The sequence below is a fragment of the Pimephales promelas genome, chromosome 9 (assembly GCF_988280905.1).
Source record: "Pimephales promelas chromosome 9, fPimPro1.hap1.1, whole genome shotgun sequence".
NCBI lineage: Eukaryota > Metazoa > Chordata > Actinopteri > Cypriniformes > Leuciscidae > Pimephales > Pimephales promelas.
The window spans coordinates 26,599,779-26,620,744 of NC_142777.1; the positions used below are offsets into that span (position 1 = coordinate 26,599,779).

General features: G+C 37.8%; 1 protein-coding gene across 6 annotated transcripts in view; it reads left to right on the top strand.

Moving 5' to 3' along the window:
* The window catches only part of diaph2 (diaphanous related formin 2), a 453,020-nt gene that overhangs the window by 150,919 nt on the left and 281,135 nt on the right, over positions 1-20,966 (top strand). For 5 of the 6 annotated variants that reach the window (XM_039655194.2, XM_039655195.2, XM_089134930.1 and 2 more), the window contains 6 exons: positions 714-830; positions 4,366-4,484; positions 5,534-5,598; positions 7,157-7,261; positions 13,726-13,788; positions 17,828-18,163. In XM_039655194.2, the coding sequence (XP_039511128.2) occupies positions 714-830; positions 4,366-4,484; positions 5,534-5,598; positions 7,157-7,261; positions 13,726-13,788; positions 17,828-18,163 (805 nt within the window). The remainder of the gene's footprint in view (positions 1-713; positions 831-4,365; positions 4,485-5,533; positions 5,599-7,156; positions 7,262-13,725; positions 13,789-17,827; positions 18,164-20,966) is intronic. The other variant, XM_089134932.1, reaches the window with a different exon arrangement.

Here is a 20,966-nt window from a genome sequence, read left to right on the forward strand (position 1 = left end):
CTGTACACACTATGTACTGTATATATATATATATATATATATATATATATATATATATATATACATACATATATACATATATATATATGTTTGTTGTTTTTTAAGGTCAGTGTTTTCTATTAACTCCATCCTAGGACCATTACCAAGGGCTACATTGAATCATCATATGCTTTAGCTTGCCACCATTGAAAATAGATTCAGTCATTCATTTTACTCAAGTGGACATAACTGAGAGGGTTGGGATGTCAGTCGTGACTGATCCATTTTTTATGGTTTTAAATAATCAAACTTAAATGTTCTGTTAATGCATGTCCAGCGCCAGGGTAGAACTGGCAGAAGAGGTATTTCTTCTGTCACTTTTCTTCAATCCTTGTGTTTACTTGTGTTAGCAAATTAGATCCCTAAATACACTTTAGAATGGAGACAGATAGCTTCAATTCTGGTTAGACTCAACCTTGGACTCATCCCTCTCTCTGAATTAAAGGAAGCAAGTTATTTCCAGTGAGTGATGGCCATGCACCTTTAGTTATATTTGCACACACTTTATTGTTATTTTTCATTTTAGAACCTTACCACTGCACTTTTAATCATTCCTGTCACTCTATATTTTATAAACAGTCTTATAAGCATCACATACATATAAATCTCATTTTTTAGATGTTTTACTACATAACAAACAGGATGTACAGTTGTGCCCTTAACAATCCATGCACTGATATGGGTGAGGTGTACCATCTCCTGTCCAACATGGTGAAAGACACAGGCTCAGAATCTTACTTCCTGTCCATTCTCCAGCACCTGCTGCTCATCAGGAATGATTATTATATCAGGTGAGTGCTATGATTTCTTATTTTTACTATCTATTCCATAAATGTGATATTATAAAACTGCACGTACCTGTTCATTAACACTTTTCTCAGTTTCTATTGACTTAACAAACATCCTTAAGTATGATAATTCCAAGATTATAATTGAGAATAAATGGAAATAAATACAACTAAATTAATAGACACCATGAATTATAATTAAGTAAAATGGAATAATAACCATGTGAATAATATAAAATACCCTTAACATATTTTAGTCATAACGCTTATTAACGATGTCTTGAATCAGAATTTATTTAAAAAAAGAGTTATTTCGCATGTTCAGCCGCACTCAAGAGAATGCGTGTCTGTCAGAAAGTGAAGAAATGATACTGAGCATCTCAGTTCACTGTTGCATCAGACCTGTTGCCGAGATAAAATATTTAATAAAAAGGGATGAGCGAAGCGATGAAAGGGAGGGAATTTACCATGGACATGTTGCTGCTCACTTTGAGTTATGAATAATGTATTGCCTGGCTTGTTGGAAAAAGCGAGAAATAGAAAACACATTAAGCAAGTAGTATGGCAGATTCTTGTTCACTGCCATCCCTCCCGTCCCTGTGTCTGTAACTCTGACATCAGAAAACAGGATCACTACAAATGCTGATTAAAAATGTACGCACTTATTAAAGACAACACGAACAATCGCTTTTAATGTCTCCAATTGTTTCTTTTTGTCACCAATGAGTTTAAATGAAGAGAAACTGAAGTTTCCTGCCTCTCAGATTTTTCTTTTGAGAAATAGGCCATAGTAATCCCACAAATATTGTGATACAAAGTACATAAAACTAAGCTAAGAAATCCTGAGCTATAAAAGTTTGCGAAGTTTGAGCAATGACACTTTTATTTGCGTCAAAACGTATATATTTTCCAAGGTTAGCATCTAAAGATGGATATGGAGCTGTGTTTGTTGTCTCATATATGCATCTGTATTACATGGTCACTCTATAAAGATCTCATCACTCATGTCTTTGGATGCTTTTGAAATTGGTGCAACGTTTTATGTAGATTGGATTTGCTGGCTGGGAAATTCTATGGCTATAATTTTAGATTAAAGGGATCCCTTGAGATCAGTGCATGCTTTGATGGCCGAGTCTCCAAGGAGAGGGCGGGAAGAATAGGCTGGTGGCATCTCTCTACTTCAGTCCGTATCAGTCGACAGCGTCGCTCTTGTTCATAGGTGTTGGGAGGTACTCTGGTGATCAAAGCCAGCCATAAAGGAGAGCTGTCCGTGCCAATAGATTGCATCGTTTGATTTAAAGCCATTCTTTAAAACCATATCAACCAGACACCCTTATCCTCAGTTAACTCTGTGCCCCCAACTCCGTCCTTGGTTATTCGTATGGAAAGTTTTCCCTCAATTTGTTTAATAGCCTTTTTTTTTAAATGAAATAAAATAAACTCAACAATTTTTACTGCTTTTTGGTGCAGTGGAAGATGTTGGGCAACAACTCCTCTGTAAGACTCTGTAACAGAAGGTAGATCATAGGGAGGGTATATGGAGCACATCTTCTACTTTTGGCTATGACTGATGTAAAGATTAGATGGGCAGTGTGGAGCAGGGGTTGGATGGGAGATGAGCGACAGACAGTGAAGGTGCCAGACTGAGAGAGAGAGGGAGAGAGAGAAGGAAAGAGCGGCTCCATTGAGTGGGACATATGCTGTCTCCTCTGTTGGGGTCTGACAGTTCTGGGTCAGTCGTCTCCTTCCCGGTTCTATCCAGCATGCGGCAGTGGTGGTAGCCAGGATGTTGAGAAAATAGGGCGGCTTATTGAGATAATGATATGGTGTACATCAGTGACAGGCATAAGCTTCGGGCCTTGCCACTAAGCCAGGCTCGGTGACACTCTCAGCCCTATCAGTTCCAGCCACCCCGTCCGCCCCCTCTGCACGCTTATTACACATCGCTGCCGTGTTTCTTACAACAAGGCCTTGAATTGGCAAATTGTGTGCATATGATTATTTGTTTGGCTATTTAAATATGTTATTTGTCATTGAGATTGGAGAGACATCCAATTATAGTTAATGTCTTAATAGCTGGTTTTAATCAAAACATGTTCACATTTTTAAATGTTAGAACAAGAGATCCAGTCCTCTTTGATGCTGTTCTGCTCCTTTTTTTTTGTAATAAATATGTATTTTAGCATGTTGTAGTACATTAAATGGGAGTATTCCGATCAGAGGCAGTGTTGTTTTAATATTATTTGTATACTTTTGTACTATTTTTTTTTTTTTAAGATTTTGAAATTGCTTTTATTTTTCTATTTTAATTTAAGCTTCGGTAAGGCTATTGTGTCTAAATTTAGCTTTAAGTTAAATTTATCTGTTTTAAGTTTTAGTGGCTTTAGTTACCAAAGTGACACTTTTAATTTAAGTTTAGTTTTTTATATTATATTATTATTATTTCAATGAATGGAAACTATTTTAATAGTTTTAGTTGGCAATAATAACACTGATCAGAGAGTACCTGACAGCTTGCTTATTGTTACAGTATTTAGAGGCACCTTCGATCACACAGGTCTTGTGATCAAAATAATGAAATGTTCTATAAGCAGCCTTTCATGGAATACAGATTGTATTTATTGATTGTAAAGATGAGCAAAAGAACACTCCTGTTGTTGCATTTTTCATTAACTTGCTTCAACAAACTGCCATTCATCCATTAGCTTAGCTATATTCCCCTGTCAATATTGTTTATCAAACAAGAATGTTTGGAGATTAAAACATTCTAATGCCCTAGAATTAAGTGGCTTTAGCTAAGAGTTGTGGTGCCGTTATTTAGTACAGGGACATTTTTAAAGTCATGCTTGTTCATTAGAATTCGAAAGCTTGTTTTGTGTCGAGAAGCCGAGAGAAGGGGACGACACATTTATGGGTGGAAAATTGAATACCTGCAAGATACATTCAAGGTCATGCTTGGAACATAATTGTTTGCCACTACGGAGCTCGGCTTAAGTCGACATTGTATTTGTTAAATGTCACTCGCAATTAAATTGGTAATATAACTTGGAAAAGGTCACTCGCTAAGCGCCATGGCAGTATCTAGTCCCAGACCCATTTACTCCCCGTCCCGCCATTGTCACCCTTCCAAACACAAGGCCGTGTTTTCCCTTCCATTGTGTGACTAATTACACAGATTACACTGATTAGATTTGCGTCTGCAGGTTTTATTACCGCCCTTAATTGCCAAAGATGATTGCAAATTAGAGAGGGAACCACGAAGGCCTGGATGTCAGTTTGTCTTCACCTTGAATGGACAAAGTCACCCAACTGCTCACCCAGCGGCTGCGTGCTTTGCCGTTAGTGATTTCATTATGTACCAAAGGAAACCTTAATTTAATGCCGTGAAATACCATTAAAAGATACGTCTTACCGGATGATTTATGAAGAACTGTCCTCACCGGAATGCACGAGGCGATATTCTATATGAAGTTAACGGCTTTGTCTCTTGTCATATTCTGCCCCCTCACTCTCGCAGTGCTCCTTCTTTTTATTACAGGCCTCAGTATTACAAGGTGATCGAGGAGTGTGTGTCCCAGATCGTCCTCCACCGCAGTGGGATGGACCCTGATTTCGCCTACAGGGAGAGACTGGATGTGGACTTCAGTCACCTCATCGGCAAGTCTTGAGATTAGTTCTCCTGTGTCTTGTAGAAAACGTCTTTATGAGCACCACACTAAACCTTTATGCACTTCCGCTTAAGTTATTATTCATTAGTACAACTCAGTTTCCAGACTATTACATTCTGTCTTGAACTGTATGGTCATGTGATAAAGTGGCCAGAACATTTCAGAATGAATAAAAAGAGTTTCAGGTTTCGGTAACCAGCTTTAGGTAAAAGCGAGAGAGCGGTATTGATTTAAATCACTTCAATCAAATCTCCTAGAAATACTTTTTGTGGACTTAATGGGATGTCTACAGTATCATTACAAAAGTCCTGCACAGATTCACACTACAGTCTGTCTTAACATAACTGTAAAATCATGCTGCGTTGAGGGAGACACGATTGCAGTTGATAAAAGTTTGCAATTTCCTGGAGTAGATCTAATTATTATTCCCCGGTCCCCATGAGAGCCCTGTCTGAAAAACCTGCAGTCACCTGACACATACGATAAGCTACACTCATTATGCATAAATAAAACATTATCTGGAAAACCTGGCTGGCATGTCATGTCTTATAAACGCAACACGACCGATTATAGTTGCAGTCCTGGAATTTTTCATTTGTTTTTATGATTAACTGTTGGTGGGGAAATAAGCATTCATTACCAATGGTTTTGTCTCCCAGTTCTTAGACACCAATGGAATTAATAATATGTGTGTGATGCAAATGTTTTGCCCTCTTTTTTGATTTTTTGTACACCCCTTTTATGTTTTGTCACTATCACTTTAGTAACTTGCCAACAAACACTCATTAAAAGTTTCCAAACCAATCTGCAGAAACTTCACTTCTTCCCTTGCGGTGGACCGTTTTTAAAATGTACATCTCAAACCCCCAGAACAGAATACAACTAACAGGTTCATTTTATTCCGTCCGTTTGCTTTTTTGTTCTCTTAGTTGTCTTCATTCGGTGTCTGATATGGAATCTGATCCATCGTTTTCACAATGCACCGTGGAATTTGCATATACTTGTGTTTTCATGTACCCGGTTATTTGTGTATGACAGATCAGTGCGTGGATAAAGCCAAGGTAGATGAGAGTGAGCAGAGAGCAGCGGAATTCTCCAAAAAGGTGAGTTTATTAATCACCCTGGGTGCTGCTATTGGTATGCAACCAGGCTGCTGTCACCAAACTTTTCTCCCATGAGTGATGAGGCAGTGCATTGATTGCTCTCACCTGATCAATAGCTGGCAACAGAGCAACATGATCTGTATCGTTGCAAGCAGAATCAATGCTGATGCTCCAATCTGCAAGCTTGTTTGTGCTATACTGGGAACACCATTTACAGGCACCATTTCAAATAGTGTTAAAGGCCCCAACGAACAATTTTGTCATTTTTTTTCCTAATACTTGAAAAAGTTTTCTCTGGAGGTTCATAAGGATGCTGAGCTAACACTTGCTGGTGTTGTCAGTAAAACCAAGAGCTGTATCCCATGATCCTTGAGGGAACATAGAGTATGTCCATGCTCTTGCTTTCTGCCCAACTCTACCAAATGTCAGCCAGACATCTGAGGCTTGCAGTTTAATGGCAAAGTAACACAAATACTACACTGTAAAAAAGTATTGATGGTTTAACTTAAAAAAGTAAGTAACCTGGTTGCCTTAAAATTTTAAGTTCATTGAACTGGAAAAAGTGAGTTAATACAATGAAGGAGATTAATTTAACCATCAGAAACTCAAAATTATATGTTATCTGAACTAAATAAATTATTTAAGTTGATTTGACAAAAGAAAAAATGTTGTGATTACTACACTGTAAAAAATATTGTTGGTTTAACTTAAAAAAGCAAGTAACCTGGGTTGCCTTAAAATTTTAAGTTGATTAAACTGGAAAAAGTGAGTTAATGCAATGAAGAAGATTAATTTAACCATCAGAAACTCAAAATAATAAGTTATCTCAACTAAACAAATTATTATAAATTTGATTTGACAAAAGAAAATATGTTGTGATAACAAATCTTGAAAATATTTTTTACAGTGTACTGGACGACTTGTGTTTGCACATTTTCTCTGTGTATTTTTGCAATATATTTTGTATATTTTTGGAAATATGAATAGTATAGGATATATTTAATAGTGTGATTTATTTAATATTTATATACACTTTAAAAGTTTGGGTCGATCAGATTGTTTTGAAAGTAGTCTCTTATGCTCACAGTTGATGCTACATGTATTGTATGATCAGAAAGTATAGACCATTTCACAAGATGTAAACAACACTGGTCCAGAAGCACTTCCTGTTTCAGTTTGTAACTGTTTTCTTTATTTCACATGTAAAGAAAACATCTTAAAGATGTTATTTAACTTTTTGATTCAGTTTTACATGTTCTGTTGGTAGTATTTTTATTCCAGCTTTTATGTAGTGTTAAAAAACTGAAACAGGAAGTGCTTCTGGACCAGTGTTGTTTACATCTTGTGAAATGGTCTATAGAAAAAAACTCTTTCTACACATGTTAAATTACTTAATGAGTGAATGAGACACAGGTGTTAGTTGCAGCCATTATAAGCTTAGCCCTTGATCAAGATGGCGATGATAGTAAAGGTGGAGAGAAATGGGGAAGATGTTGATGTATCTATGCTATTTGCAGAGTTACTTCAATGTGTTTGTATGCGTGTTGTTGTCTTTCAGTTCGACGAGGAGTTTAGTGCACGGCAGGAGGCACAGGCCGAGCTGCAGAAGCAGGAGGAGAAAATCAAAGTGCTAGAGACGCAGATCAACTCCCTGCAGGCCCAGGTAACACTTGCAATATTACCTTTTGTACAAACTCTTCTCTTCCTTATCACCACTTAAGGTTCACGAATAGCATGACCCAGGTTTGACCCATTCAGCTGCTCTGCGATCTCAACCCAAGGGTATCAAACACAGGTTAATGCTAAAGGAAGCTACCACTGATGCTGTGGCCCATGTGTTCACCTTTAACATGCATAGTCTACCCTTCCATTGGCACTGATTATAGCACAGAACCGATCTGTTCTTTGTTGTATTCTCAGAGGCTTATAAATCCTTTGAGATTTCTTTTATCTTCCCTCATGAGAGCTTGGTGGTTTCAATCTTTTCTTAGAAGAGCCCTTTATCCTACAGATCCATGAAGCAACAAGCCTCATACTTTTCTGGTTTCCAGACTGCCTTTCTTCACCTCACAAATATTCTCCAATGACTATTAAACCACCAGGCATTAAATTATTTGTCTCTATCACGAAACCTTCTTGACGCTTAGCGCCTTGGCACATCAAATGCCCTGGAAAAGAGCTAAACAAGCACATGAAGATCACTAATTCCTATTTTTGTGTGTTGTGAGGTCATATGAAGCAGTTTTTCTCTGTCTGCTTCAAATGGTAATGTAACTTCTAATGTGGCGGCGAAGGGAGAGACTCTGCTAATTTGGTCAAATTGAAACCTTTTTATCTTTTATCGTAAATGCAGTGGTGCTCTAAGTGGGTATTTTAAGACTTGAGGGATTGTATGATTTAATAAAGGGCCAATCTCCCCCTCAAATTGTTGGATTTGATTTTTCTCAATTGCTCCATCGCAGGCTGTTCCTAGATATTGTATCAACGCTGTGAGGGATTGCGTTACGTCTTTGCCTTTCACATCATCGTTTCTGTCAGGAAAAAACCCTCAGTCCTTCACCCGCAAAATGACTGCTATTTCCTACTAAACCCAATTTTAAACATTTTAGATTTTAGTGGTGCCTTGGGATAAAAGAAGTAGCTTGCTTGCTAGCTTATGGAGTTTAATAGGAGGGGAAAAAAACACCATTTGTGAAGCGCCATCCACGGCGTAAATAGTTTTCCTGAAACCAAATATATTGCAGTCGGAAAAGCCAGCACTTCGTCTTTCTGTTTACTTACCTCTCAACATCTCAAAGCACTATTGCCCCCATCTTCCCCCAACAAGCATCTCCCCACCTCTTAACCGAGACGAGTTGCTGTCATTAAGGACCCTGGCAGCTTCGACCACCATTCATTCTCACAGATTTACCAAATGGGCACATTAGTGGAGGCGGGGCTGGAACAGGTTCCTCCCAGTGCAAAGCAGAGCTTCTCAGAGTCCGGCACTTTATTTGTGGGCAGTCCTCACCCCTGCACTTCGTCTGCCCCGAGAGCCAAATCACTGCACGTTACCTACTCTGTCTTCCTCCTTCCCTCCATCTGCCTCGTCCATCACTTTCACCTCGTCCATCACCAACTCCTACACATATTCATGAGCCCAGGCCTCTCTGCGCTTCACTCCTCGTCAGTCACCATCATCCCTCCTTTTCTGCACGCATTCATTCCGAGCCATATTGCAGGCACCCAATGCAGACACTGAAACCCTGTTAATGACTGCTCACCTCCTCTCTTCTGCTTTTCTTTCCTGGACCACAGTGTCATTCGGCTGTTATTTTTCCCCGAGTGTCCTCCAGTCTTACCCCATGGCAATCTCATTCTCTTTGAAGTTCAGTCATCTCCAGCACATTAACAGGTAGAGAAGCGAAGCTGAGCCCTGGAGACGCATACTCTTTCCAAGCGTGCGCTCTGAAGGCACGTTCAAAGCTTTGGCTCTGTAACATTCTCGCATCAACAGACTTGTGGTGCTTCTGGTGGAGAACATGTAATGTGCTCGCTAAGGAAGCACCAGCATATTAGCATTAAAGTGTTGCACTCATCCCGTGGGTGTTTTGGCACATCTGAAAGGGACATAAACTCATAGGTTGTCATGCGCAAAGCTTACAAATTGCATCCTTTATTAGACAGCCGGTGTAGAACTCTTCTCCCTCTGCGGTTTCACAATGTTGTCGGTGCACAAGATATCACCGGAAAACTGACTACGCTCACGCACACTTCAGCCCACATGCCCACTTCTTATTCTTTGATGGTCTGGTACAGATGGGAAGTAGAACTTGGTTTCTAAACATTGTATAATAATATTTAATTGAATTATTTTTTTTATATTTTTTAGGGCTGTGCAAAAATGAATTGTGATTAATCACATCCAAAATAAAAGTCTGTGTTTACATAATATATTTGTGTGTGCTGTATATAATTATTTTGTATATATAATAAATACACACACATGCATGTATATATTTAAGAAAATGTGTTATTCATATATAAAATATTTATGTTTATATAATATAGATTATGCATATATATATATATATATATATATATATATATATATATATATACAGAATTTAAGCACAACTAATTCTTAAATATATACATGCATGCATAGGTATTTATATACAAAATAATTATATACAGCACACACAAATATATTATGTAAACACAGACTTTTATTTTGGATGCGATTAATCGCAATTAATTTTTGCACAGCCCTAATATTTTTGTATAAATTTATTTTAATTAAATTTTTATTTTATTTCAATTTATTTCATTTCCAATCGCAAAAACACAAAACCTACAACCAATCGATGAACCTCTCATCTGAATTAATGATTCAAAGGTCACCTCTTTTTATAATAAGCCTCAGTAGGTTATATTATAATGCACATTTTAGGATATTTGAGCTAACAAGCATGAATGTTATTTATTTATTTATTTTTTAGCCATTTGAGTGATCTAGTTTCAAGGACAACAAAGAGATGACCGCAAAAAAACATGCTTATCAACAGATTTGCTTTAACACAATTGAAGAGAGACATTATTCAGAGCAAGTAGCGCAACAGCTCATGTGAAAATAATAGTCCTCTGATCTCATCAAAGTCGCCGTATGGAAAATTTCGGACAGACTGAATATGAATTAGAAAGAATAAAATAATAAATGAGCTTTGCACTGTTAATTCATGTATTTTTAAGAGTTAATGAGACTGCATGTATTATTAGGCGTTCTGCTCAGTAGTTCTGCCAAGCCCATTTTTAAATAAGCATGTAACCAAATTCTATCTTTTCATGTTGTGGTGGATTGATATTTTCCCTACTTGATTTGACTTCAGTCATGTTAATGCCAACAAAGCTTGGCCTTAAATAGAAAGGGAATAGAGTCAGAGGTGAGGAATCGAACAGAATCTCACTTAATTATTCAGAACTCAAGCGATACTGGGGGAGAAATCATTTACAGCACCCTGATAGGCTTCAAAATTGATCCGCGATCAGCTGTCTGTTCCAACATGGGACTCGTAACATTGTAGTGAGTTTAGAGCTGGGCCTTTGTCTTATTGCTGCAGCTGGGCTGGATCTGGTAGAGTATGTTGGTAATGATGCTGATAAGGACAGCTCTACACTTGAATCATGGAGATGGTTGCCCTGGAGTCATTGAATCTTGGAGATGTGCTCTTTGTTGTTGCCATGGTCAGAATCAGGGGACAAAGCTTAGCCATTCACCTTTACAGGCTGATTCATTTGACATGCAGCCCTCTCTCTTTCTCTTTGAGGATACTATCACACGGAATATGAAGATGCTGCTGTTCTTCTTGACAAGTGAAGAAGTTCTTCACAAGTTCCTCTTTGTTCAGTGTGTTGGCTGATGTTCTGCCCTTCCCATCTTCAAAAATAAATAAAGATAAAACAACCCTCTACTGACACACTGAAGCCTGAGTTGCCATTGGCTTGTAAATTTTTTATTTTACTCGTCAGACTTTTTACATGGAATGCAAGAACAATTCAAATGAATTTACACATAAATATAAAATATACATTTCAAACACTATTTAAGTCAATTAAAAAAAATAGTCAAACTACAAGCAATAGCACAAATAAACACAATATAACAAAGATGCACATTAAATAATTGCTTTCAGGTTTTTAGGTAGATCTAACAGTTGATTAGTTACAGAAATTAAATCAAGTAATCAAATGTACTCAAATGTACTAGCAATGCATTGTCTTCACTGTATAAATGAAATATGGATGGATCCTTACAAAAGTTATTCAGTCAAAAGCATTGAGTGGATTTTTGCAGTAAGTCTTTTGTTCGATTGAGGAACATTAGGAATATTATAATAATATAGAAGAATAGTATAAAAATATTAGGAATATTATAGCTACTACTATAATGCACAGATCCAATACTGATACTGTTACACGTGTTTTCTCTCTTGACTGTTCACTTAAGACATAACCAACTATGTTTACTACGATAATCGCCAAGACGCAAACGTGAGCTCAGTTCAGTTATTTACAGTATGTGCTGTCAGACATGGCTTTTTGGGCACAAGCATTAGATGTGCAGTTTGCGCAAAACACTCGCAAGTTATTATTATTATAATTTTTTTTTTTTTTTGCTTCTTGTTCTTGTTAAATTGGCAAGGCTTAAAAACACATACACATGATAAACTATCATGAAGACGCAGCACTGGACTTAAAGTTTTCTCAACGAGCCATGCACATGTTCTTTCTTTCTCTCATGGTGACTGAGCTTGTAGGATAGATACACTGTAAAAAAAAAAAAAAAAAAAAAAAAAAAAAAAATCAAGATTTGTTATCACAATTTTTTTTTCTTTTGTCAAATCAACTTAAATAATTTATTTAGTTCAGATAACTTATTATTTTGAGTTTCTGATGATTAAATCAATCTCCTTCATTGTAGTAGCTCACTTTTTCCAGTTCAATCAACTTTAAATTTTAAGGCAACCAGGTTACTTAATTTTTTAAGTTAAACCCACACATTTTTTTTTTACAGTGTAGTTGGCACTCTCAGCCAAGCAACAGTGCGTAAAGCAGACAATGAAAGTATAGCAGTGATTAACGTACTTTTAAAAAAAAAATATATATATATTATAGGTGACTGTAATCAGTCAGTAAATTATAGGTGACTGTAATCATACAATTTACTAGCCATTGGATAATTAAAGCCATTTTTATCACCTCTCTTGGTTCACCTAGTGAATGATTTACTCGCATTTTAGAGGATTATACTGTATATATATATAAAAATAAATAAATACATAAATAAAAACAAAGCTTACTAAAGCAAGGACAGTGTGACGCTGTGCGGAGAAACAGAGCTGAGGCTGGGTCCAAACGCAGTGTAGCTTTATTAAACAAACTTAAAACAAGACACTAGAAGCAAGAATCGTGAAAGCACCAACGTAACACACATAAATTCAACAACCAACAAAGACAGGGCAGAAACACAGGGCTTAAATAATCAAGGACAAACGAGCTAGACAAGATAACAAGGGGGCGTGAGAAATGAGAAACACCTGGGATAAATAATAGACTGGCAATAACTAATAACGAAAACACACAAAATCACTTCGTGACAGACAGCATTTCAAATATGATCAAAGGTTGTTGTATTTTTTTTCTGCAGTCTTCACCAAGGAAGTATCCATCTTCTTTTCCATTACATGTCTTTAATATTTGATTCCGTCTTACGTGCAATATGGGGTAATTGCACCATATAAGTGTATTTCATTGGCAGTGGGGTATGCTTCTCTGAATGAAAAGAGGCTGCTAAGATGTTATTTTTCCCTTTTTCTTTTTGTCATTCTCATAGCGAGTTCAAAGTGGGAGCGAAGCATTGCTGATTCTAAGTGTTTGCGCATAATTCATTGGCAGTGAAGTAATGGGAAGTACTTGAAAGAACAGGATTCCATAAGCAACTCTAAAAGACACAAAGCTGTATTGACTGCACAACAACCAATTTACTGCATTGCCGTCTGTTTCGCCTTGAACTTTCCTTAGAAATTGACATTATTCAAACAAAAGCATCATGGAAATGACTGTAGCCAATAAAGTGTCAGGTTTCAGAAGTTAAAGTCTAAACTTAGAAGTCTTTTTATCCAATTTTTAAATATTTGATTTGATTTTTTGTGTATCAGGTGGGTTGGTCGTGGCCTTTTAAATCTTTAACAAATCATTTTTTCTTAAATCTTTCATCCAAGAAAGTAAAAAAAAAGTGGGTGGGCGTTGTTTTGCTCTGTTGTGTCTGGAACTAAAATTAAGGATGTTTAATGAAGTATTTAATTTGTGAATTCTCTCTTTTCAAAAACTTTTCTGGAGTGAGAATCTCACAGCAACTAATGAAACACTGTATTACTTTATTATTATGCAAACAGTGTGTTTTGATAATGTTCAAGCAGGCTGTTTGCATCCAATTTCTTGTTGTCACCAAGTGTTATTGCCATTATTGCCTTCAGCAATGTTGGTAGTTGACTTTTTCTGAACCGCTTTCCTTTTCCTGCTATGCTCTTTGCCTTACTCTTACTCTGTCTGTCTGTGTATGTCTCTGTCTGACCCTCATTTGTCCAGTTGACTAGTGAGAGAGACAAGCTAAGAGAGGCAGAGAAAAGCATCAGCGAAATAAACAGCAAGGTGGGTGTTTTCCCAACCTCCCCTTCCCTTCCCAGCATGCTCAAAGCAGCCACCTGCCTGCATCTTTGAGAATCTGCATTTTTTATACCTTGTAACAGGTTGATCAAAGCTGTTACCCCTCAGTGATCAGGCAGAGCCTTGATTTTCGGTATCGTCTCAAGACTCTCAACAGATGCTGTTCAATCATCCATTACAAATGCATGCTACACAATTAGGCCATAATTCTTTCCACATATCCAGCATATAAACAGCTTGTGATGATGGATCATGCCAAATATAATCTCTATACTGTGAGGTAGAATATTACCACAGACACTAGAAAGTATATGAAGCAAGCAGTTTGTTTGCTCCTTGGGAATCAAACACTTACTTTGGGGTTGCTAGCACCATTCTCTTCCACTTAAGCTACAGGAACATGTAGTGTCAGGGTACCAGAGCCAGTTCAAGCTTGAAGGGAAAAATGAAACCCATCCTTCCATTTAACAAGACTATTGTAACCCTCAGTAGTAACCAAATCTAATTTAATTTTCCTCTTGTTCATCTGAGATGAGATTGGGATGGTTTAATTGTGTGTTAGTCCCAGTTAATTACCTAAACTGTGACTGTTTCTACCAAGAATGCCCTCCCACCCGTTGAGAGTTTAAATGGATACTTGTCCTCTTGATATTATCCTGTCCATAGAACGCATAGTTTCAGACACACAACTGCTAATTAGTGCAACTAAACGTATGAGAGATGGCGAGCAAGTCCAGGTCAGTGGCCAGCTTAGACCTTAACAATCCAGACTTTTTGGATGAAAATTGCTTTTTAAAAACAAGACAAAAAGCCGAAAGGAAACCATAGGGGGAAATGAGCTTTAAATGAAACATTTTTTTTTCCCATATAAAATGTTTTTGTTGTAAAATTGAACTAAATGATGGATATTATTCTACGAGAATGAGGAGTATGTCTTGAGAAAATTGTGTGCCAGAGGCTGATTAGCATTCCCAAACTGTGGCTGGAGGGTCTGCATCGCGCCACAAGCTGCCACAGAGGGCCAAAGCGATGCGGAAATGACGGTGGTCTAATTTATCAGCTAATTTGCTTGCCATTCTCTTGTATTAAGCTTGAGAGAGAAAATGGGTCACAACGGGCCAGAGATTGACAGACGCATAATCATGGGACTGGGTACTCGTCAAGGGACCTCAGCTTCCTGCGTGATGCTTCTACACCTTTTTAATTTCCCTTCTAATAAACAATCCACTGCCTGCATTGTGTAATCAAACACTCGGTAATGCATATAAACATGTGAGGGGACGAGAGGGGAATTGCTTTAGAAAATGAGAAACTTTTTTACTAAGCAGTGTTGAGAATGAGGCACAAAGTAAGTTTTGAGAAGGAGGAGGGGAAAAAAAAAGAGAGAAAAAAATTGGTTTGTAATCATCCAAAGGTCAAGTCATATCTGGGCTATTGGGACTCCTAATTGAAGCATTTGCATATCATTTGTTGCTAAAGAGACTGGCCCACCCTTTATCAGTGGTTCGAAATACCTGTTTATGCGAGAAGAGCAGGGCTGATTTGTCAAGACATTTACTGCCCTTATTCTTATCAGTTACTGGATGAATTGAGTGACTGACTCCTCCATAATGGCTTCTCTTTCTGGAGACCATCTTCTGAACTTCAGTTATCTTACCAGGAGAGAAAGAAAAATGACCAATTAAGAAAAAGAAATGCACATTTGGTTAACAACTCTATGGATTGTGGCTCAAGGTTAAGGATCTAGAGGGTGGAGCAGTGAGGTCGCCACCAGTTGCCATGAGTGTTCAAGCCCGATTACTCTTCTCATTACTGCTAAAGGTTCAGGTGGCTGCATCCCATTCATACGCTCAATCTATTAGCAAATTACGGAGGCAATTTACATGTTAATCAAGTCCAATGGTTTACTCTCATCGGTTATGCTTTATGATTAAACGAGATGAATCAGTCTACACAAAATGCTTTCCATATTTCATCCACAAACAAATATCGATACTGTCATCTTGTCATTCAGTGTAATCACAGTTAAGTATGTTCCATACGGAACGAATGAATGCTTGTGTCATTATGCCTTAAAAACAATAACAGATGATCGTAATAAACTTCACCATGTTTGTTTCTTTTTGAGTAATGCCCTCAGTGTCAGGCGGTTTTTCATTTTCTACTGCTAATCTAAATCTAAAATGGCTTTTAAATTATGTTTGTGTGTGAGTGGAAGTCAGTGAAGCTTAAAGGAATCCTCGAGACCCATAGAAGTTGCTTATATTATGCTGCTGTATAGTACCTGATGTCACCCCGAGTTAAAGGTGCTATATGTAACTTTTCGTCTAAAATGAATCCTTTTTTAATGGCTGTGTGTGAAGGGGTTGTAATCACACATTACAATGATCCACATGTTGGGTTTTGCTATCACCTTTTCAGATATGCTGAAATAATGGTAAACTGTAATGAAATAGCAAGGTAAACTACAACTTATATGAGACATGAAATGAATACAAAAGACTGTTCCAGGATAACAAAAAGTAGGTGCTTGAGGATGAAACTTTTATTTTATGTACTAGATCTATCTAACGTCACTCATCCCACTGTCATATTGTTTATAATACACATTTCCAGACACGTTCAGTACAGGAATGTTACTTCTTACGATCTTACTGTTACACTGAAATTGTTCAATATAGTTCAGTAACCGTTTTTGTTATCATATTATACATTCATCTATGTTGACATTGCTGGTTGTGAAAGATATACGGATAGTTATTATTGTAACGTTGCAGTTGGACTTTACTTGAGTTTCCAGCATGTTTTGTGATGCTTTCTCCAGTGTGTAGTCTCAGTGTGGCTGTTTACTGTGAGTGCTTGCTATTGTGTTTGAGCACGGACAATAGCACGAACGCTCTTGTAAAATTTGGTTGCAATCTGAAACATCATAGATAGAGGCTGCTAAAAAATACATATAGCACCTTTAAGCTTTATCTCACCTTCTTTAGCTTTATTTTTTTTATTTTTTTTTTCTATTTACTGAACATCTGCTACAGTAGGATCCACAGTTAACCTGTGCAGTCATTTAAGCATTCACATAAAGTTCTAGATAAAAATATCCTACATAGTCTTTTGATGATAAAGTAATAATTCAATAGACATTTGTATGCTAAAACATTAAGTTGTGACATGTTTTCTTTAGTATATAGTTTGAATGTTATTATTATTATTATTATTATTATTAGAACAAGTAATTAGACAAATAGACAAGTAATTTTAATTGCTCACCAAATCCCATTTCTACTCAAGTTTAGATTAGTGTTCACTTTTGACCCTGGATGAAACAACACTCCAATGTCTACCAGAACATCCTCCCATCACATACACACTTAGACACTTCACTGCTTGTTCAACACTTGTCAAATTGCTCCTTTGAGATCCCAGTCACTTGACAGGTGTGTACATTCCAGAAGAATCTATCGGTCACATCGACCGACCTGCCATTTATTTATTTGCATATTCAATGTGACTACCTGCCCCTCAGGAATTGCCGTGTCCCAGTTTCCCCAGCGAGAGAATCAGACGGTGCACTCATGGTCCTCTGAGCGCTAGCCCCTGCTTGGCTCTCAGGAGGCGGGGCTCTGTGCGCTAGATGGGCAGATGCTCAGTGCTGCTGAGGGAACAGGTGCCCGGAGGGAAGGCCACGGCAGCCCTAAATCATCCATCTGCTTATATCAACTCTTATTTAATGCATGCAAGAAGCCCCCCCCCCCCCTTCTCTGTGTGATTTTTAGAGTTGTTTTAAAGGCACTCTCCTAAAATGTAAAAGTCAGCTTCTGTAAACACTGTCTTTTATCCTCCACTCTACTGTGCCCTTGTCTCACCTGCTAGTTCTGATGGGATAAAACATGTAATGTTGATAAAAAAGCTTGGGCCTTTGGGTATAGAGGCTGAACGGGAGTGGTTGAGGTGAATGTTTGGCTTACAGTGGTCTAGTAAGATGGCCTTTTCTTGTCTCTCACTCTTTATAATCCCTTTGCAGGTTGCAGCAGGACCTGGAGCAGCTGGTGCCATTCCTCCACCACCTGCAGCAGGGGGCATTGCACCACCTCCTCCTCCGCCCCCTCCACCGCCCCCATGTGGTGGTATACCTCCCCCTCCACCACCTCCTCTACCTGCATCTCTGGGACCTCCTCCTCCTCCACCTCCACCCGGCTTTGGGCCTCCACCTCCGCCTCCACCTCCTGGAGGAGGCCCGCCCCCACCTCCGGGTATGCCTTTGGCTCCTCCTCCGCTCGTTGTCCAGCTGCCATACGGGCTGGTGCCCAAGAAGACCTACAAACCTGAGAGCGTCATGAAGAGGGTTAACTGGTCCAAGGTAAGAAAGACAAAGACACCTTTGAAGCTTGAGCGGTTTAAAAACACACACGTTCTTAGAACTGAAAAACACACTCCAAGGTCTGCAATTATTTGCAAATAGTTGCTTTAATTTAGCCTTCCCAGCGTGTAAGAGGAAAATGAGAAGAAAGGATGCAAAAGAAAGTTTGGCTTTTTCAGTATTAGTTGATGGTACAAAGCCTACGAGTACATGCAGCTTATTAAAAAAAGCATTGAGCCATGGGACAAGTAATTGTCCCATGGCTCACTCTCCCTCCCTTTCAAGATATCTGGCCATAAACTATTTTATTAGCTCAAGTTCCCTTGCATGCACATTCTTGCTATAATTGAATACATTTTTGAGTTAAATCGAAACAAAACAAAAAAACATAAAACAATATTGAGTAATCCTCCATTGCTTTGAATGCGATTTCTATGGGTCAACCTCTTCATGTCGTATTTTTCCTTTTTACTTTCAATCATTAATTGACCCATCGCCTTGGGAACTTTTACAGTCTGAAAACTGGATTAATTTATTTGTACTTTTTCATGCATATGCTCGACCTTGTCTTTAACTCCTTTATGCATCAGTGCAGAGATGATAGACGCCTCCACAAGAAGCAGAGTCCTATGAAAAATAAAAAATAAAGAACTCACAGTAAGAAACTCAATTAGCAATCATGCATTCAGTACATAATATAAATCAGGGCTACTCATCTCTCAAAAGCTCAAGATCTACAAAGCAGGAACCATTTAGCCCCAAGGGCAACACTCCTTATTTTTGTGTTAATTATTTTATATTAGTGAGGTGACTTTGTGTGGTTTGCAGTATGAGCAAATATGTTCTGTAGTGAATAAAACACTTGCATTTGTTCCATTAAAAAATACAATAAAACAGTAATATTGTGGAATATTATTGCAGTCTAAAAATGCTGTTTTCTATTTTTTATTTATTTTAAAGTGTAATTTATTCATGTGATGGCAGAGTAAATCCTTTTGAAATCATTCTAACATGCTGATTTGGTGCTCTAAAAAACATTTCTTATTATTATCACAGTTGTAAAACAGTTTGTGCTGCTTATTATTTTTGTCTCCCTCCCCCTAGAGTAAAACGAATAAAATATTATTTATTTGCGGTCATTTTATTTTTTATTTTTTTATCAAATCAAAACATTTTTACAGTCACTTTTGAACAAACTAGTATATTTTTGCCTAATAAAAGTATTCATTTATAAAAAAAAGAAAAAAAAAGAAAACCTACTGACCCCAAACTTTCAAATGGTAGTGGGTGTGCACATATATAATTACATTTACATTTATTCATTTAGCTGACGCTTTTATCCAAAGCAACTTACAATAGCTACAATATATATGTCAGAGGTCGCACACCTCTGGAGCAACTAGGGGTTAAGTGTCTTGCTCAGGGACGAATTGGTGTCTCACAGTGGATTTGAACCCGGGTATCTCACACCAAAGGCATGTGTCTTATCCACTGCGCCATCACCACACCCTAAAATAAAGCATTTTTACACAAAGAGCGGGATTCAAACCCAAATCCTCCACATAATGGAGCAACGCTCATATATTTGTAATGGAACAAATGAAGAGTTCAGATGCAAAAGCCTCTAAATGCCATTTGAAATTTTCTTTTTTTAATGATGATTTTTATCAAACTTGTATATTTAAGTTCAGTAATTTCACTTAAATAACAATTAATAGGTAATTATCATTGCCATTTAAGTGAAATCACTGAACTTAAATATACAAGCTTGATAAAAAATCATCATTAAAGAAGAAAATTTCAAATGGCACTTAGAGGCTTTTGCATCTGAACTCTTCAAATATATACTATTATTAACAAATGAATAAATGAGTTTGGCATCAGCACAGTACATCACATTTTGAATTACTGGAGCTAAAAACACTGCTAAAATAATCTAGTAAAATATTAGTGATTTAACTATGTGCCTATCGTTTCTTGACATGTCAAGGTGATGTTACCATGCATGGTAACGCTGAGATCTCTCAGGTGTCATTATGCTGATGTGTCAGTGATTGGTAATGGAGAGAGTGAGAGGATGAAAATGAGAATGCTAATCAGATTGTATCTTGCTATTTTAAATCACACACCGGAGACCCCTCCATCTCTCACAACAGAGGAATATGACAGCCAGACAATAAAAGCAGCCGGCAGCAGTAAAGTCGGGAAACACTCCAGCCTCTGCACTCCTCCCGATCTTTTCCAAAAGCATGTAACGAACTTTCAAATAGCCACATCGGAGATTGCTGCCTGGAGGTGCTGTAATGTAATTTCTCTAACCGTTAGAACACCCACACAGGGGAGCCGCACTCCTTTATGGAAAAGTAAATGATTGCTTGCATCTGCGGCTAAGACCATTTGGAGCTGCTCACTTTTTGCCCAGAGACGGATGTAGCCGCCCAAGGCAAGAGGAAGCTACAGTATTTCTCTCTGCTGCTTGAGTATGAACAAGGTCATCCTTGCTGAGCCCTGTGTTAATTATTATGTTTGGAAGAGTCATGATTTTTTTTGAGTCTCCGTATAAGGTAGCACACTAATGAGACTGCTCATTTCTCACTCTGTCAGTCTCTCTGCATTTCCACTGTTCCACTTGAATATTGTCCGATTGTAAATGAGATCTGATGTCAGTAATGTGGGTCATCATTGAGTGTAATGTTTATCAGCTGGAGTGCCCTTCAGAGCCACTAGAGGGCACTCCACACCACTCCCTCACAAACTACATTTCCCATAACTCACTGCCCGCACTCATGACTGATCGCATTCA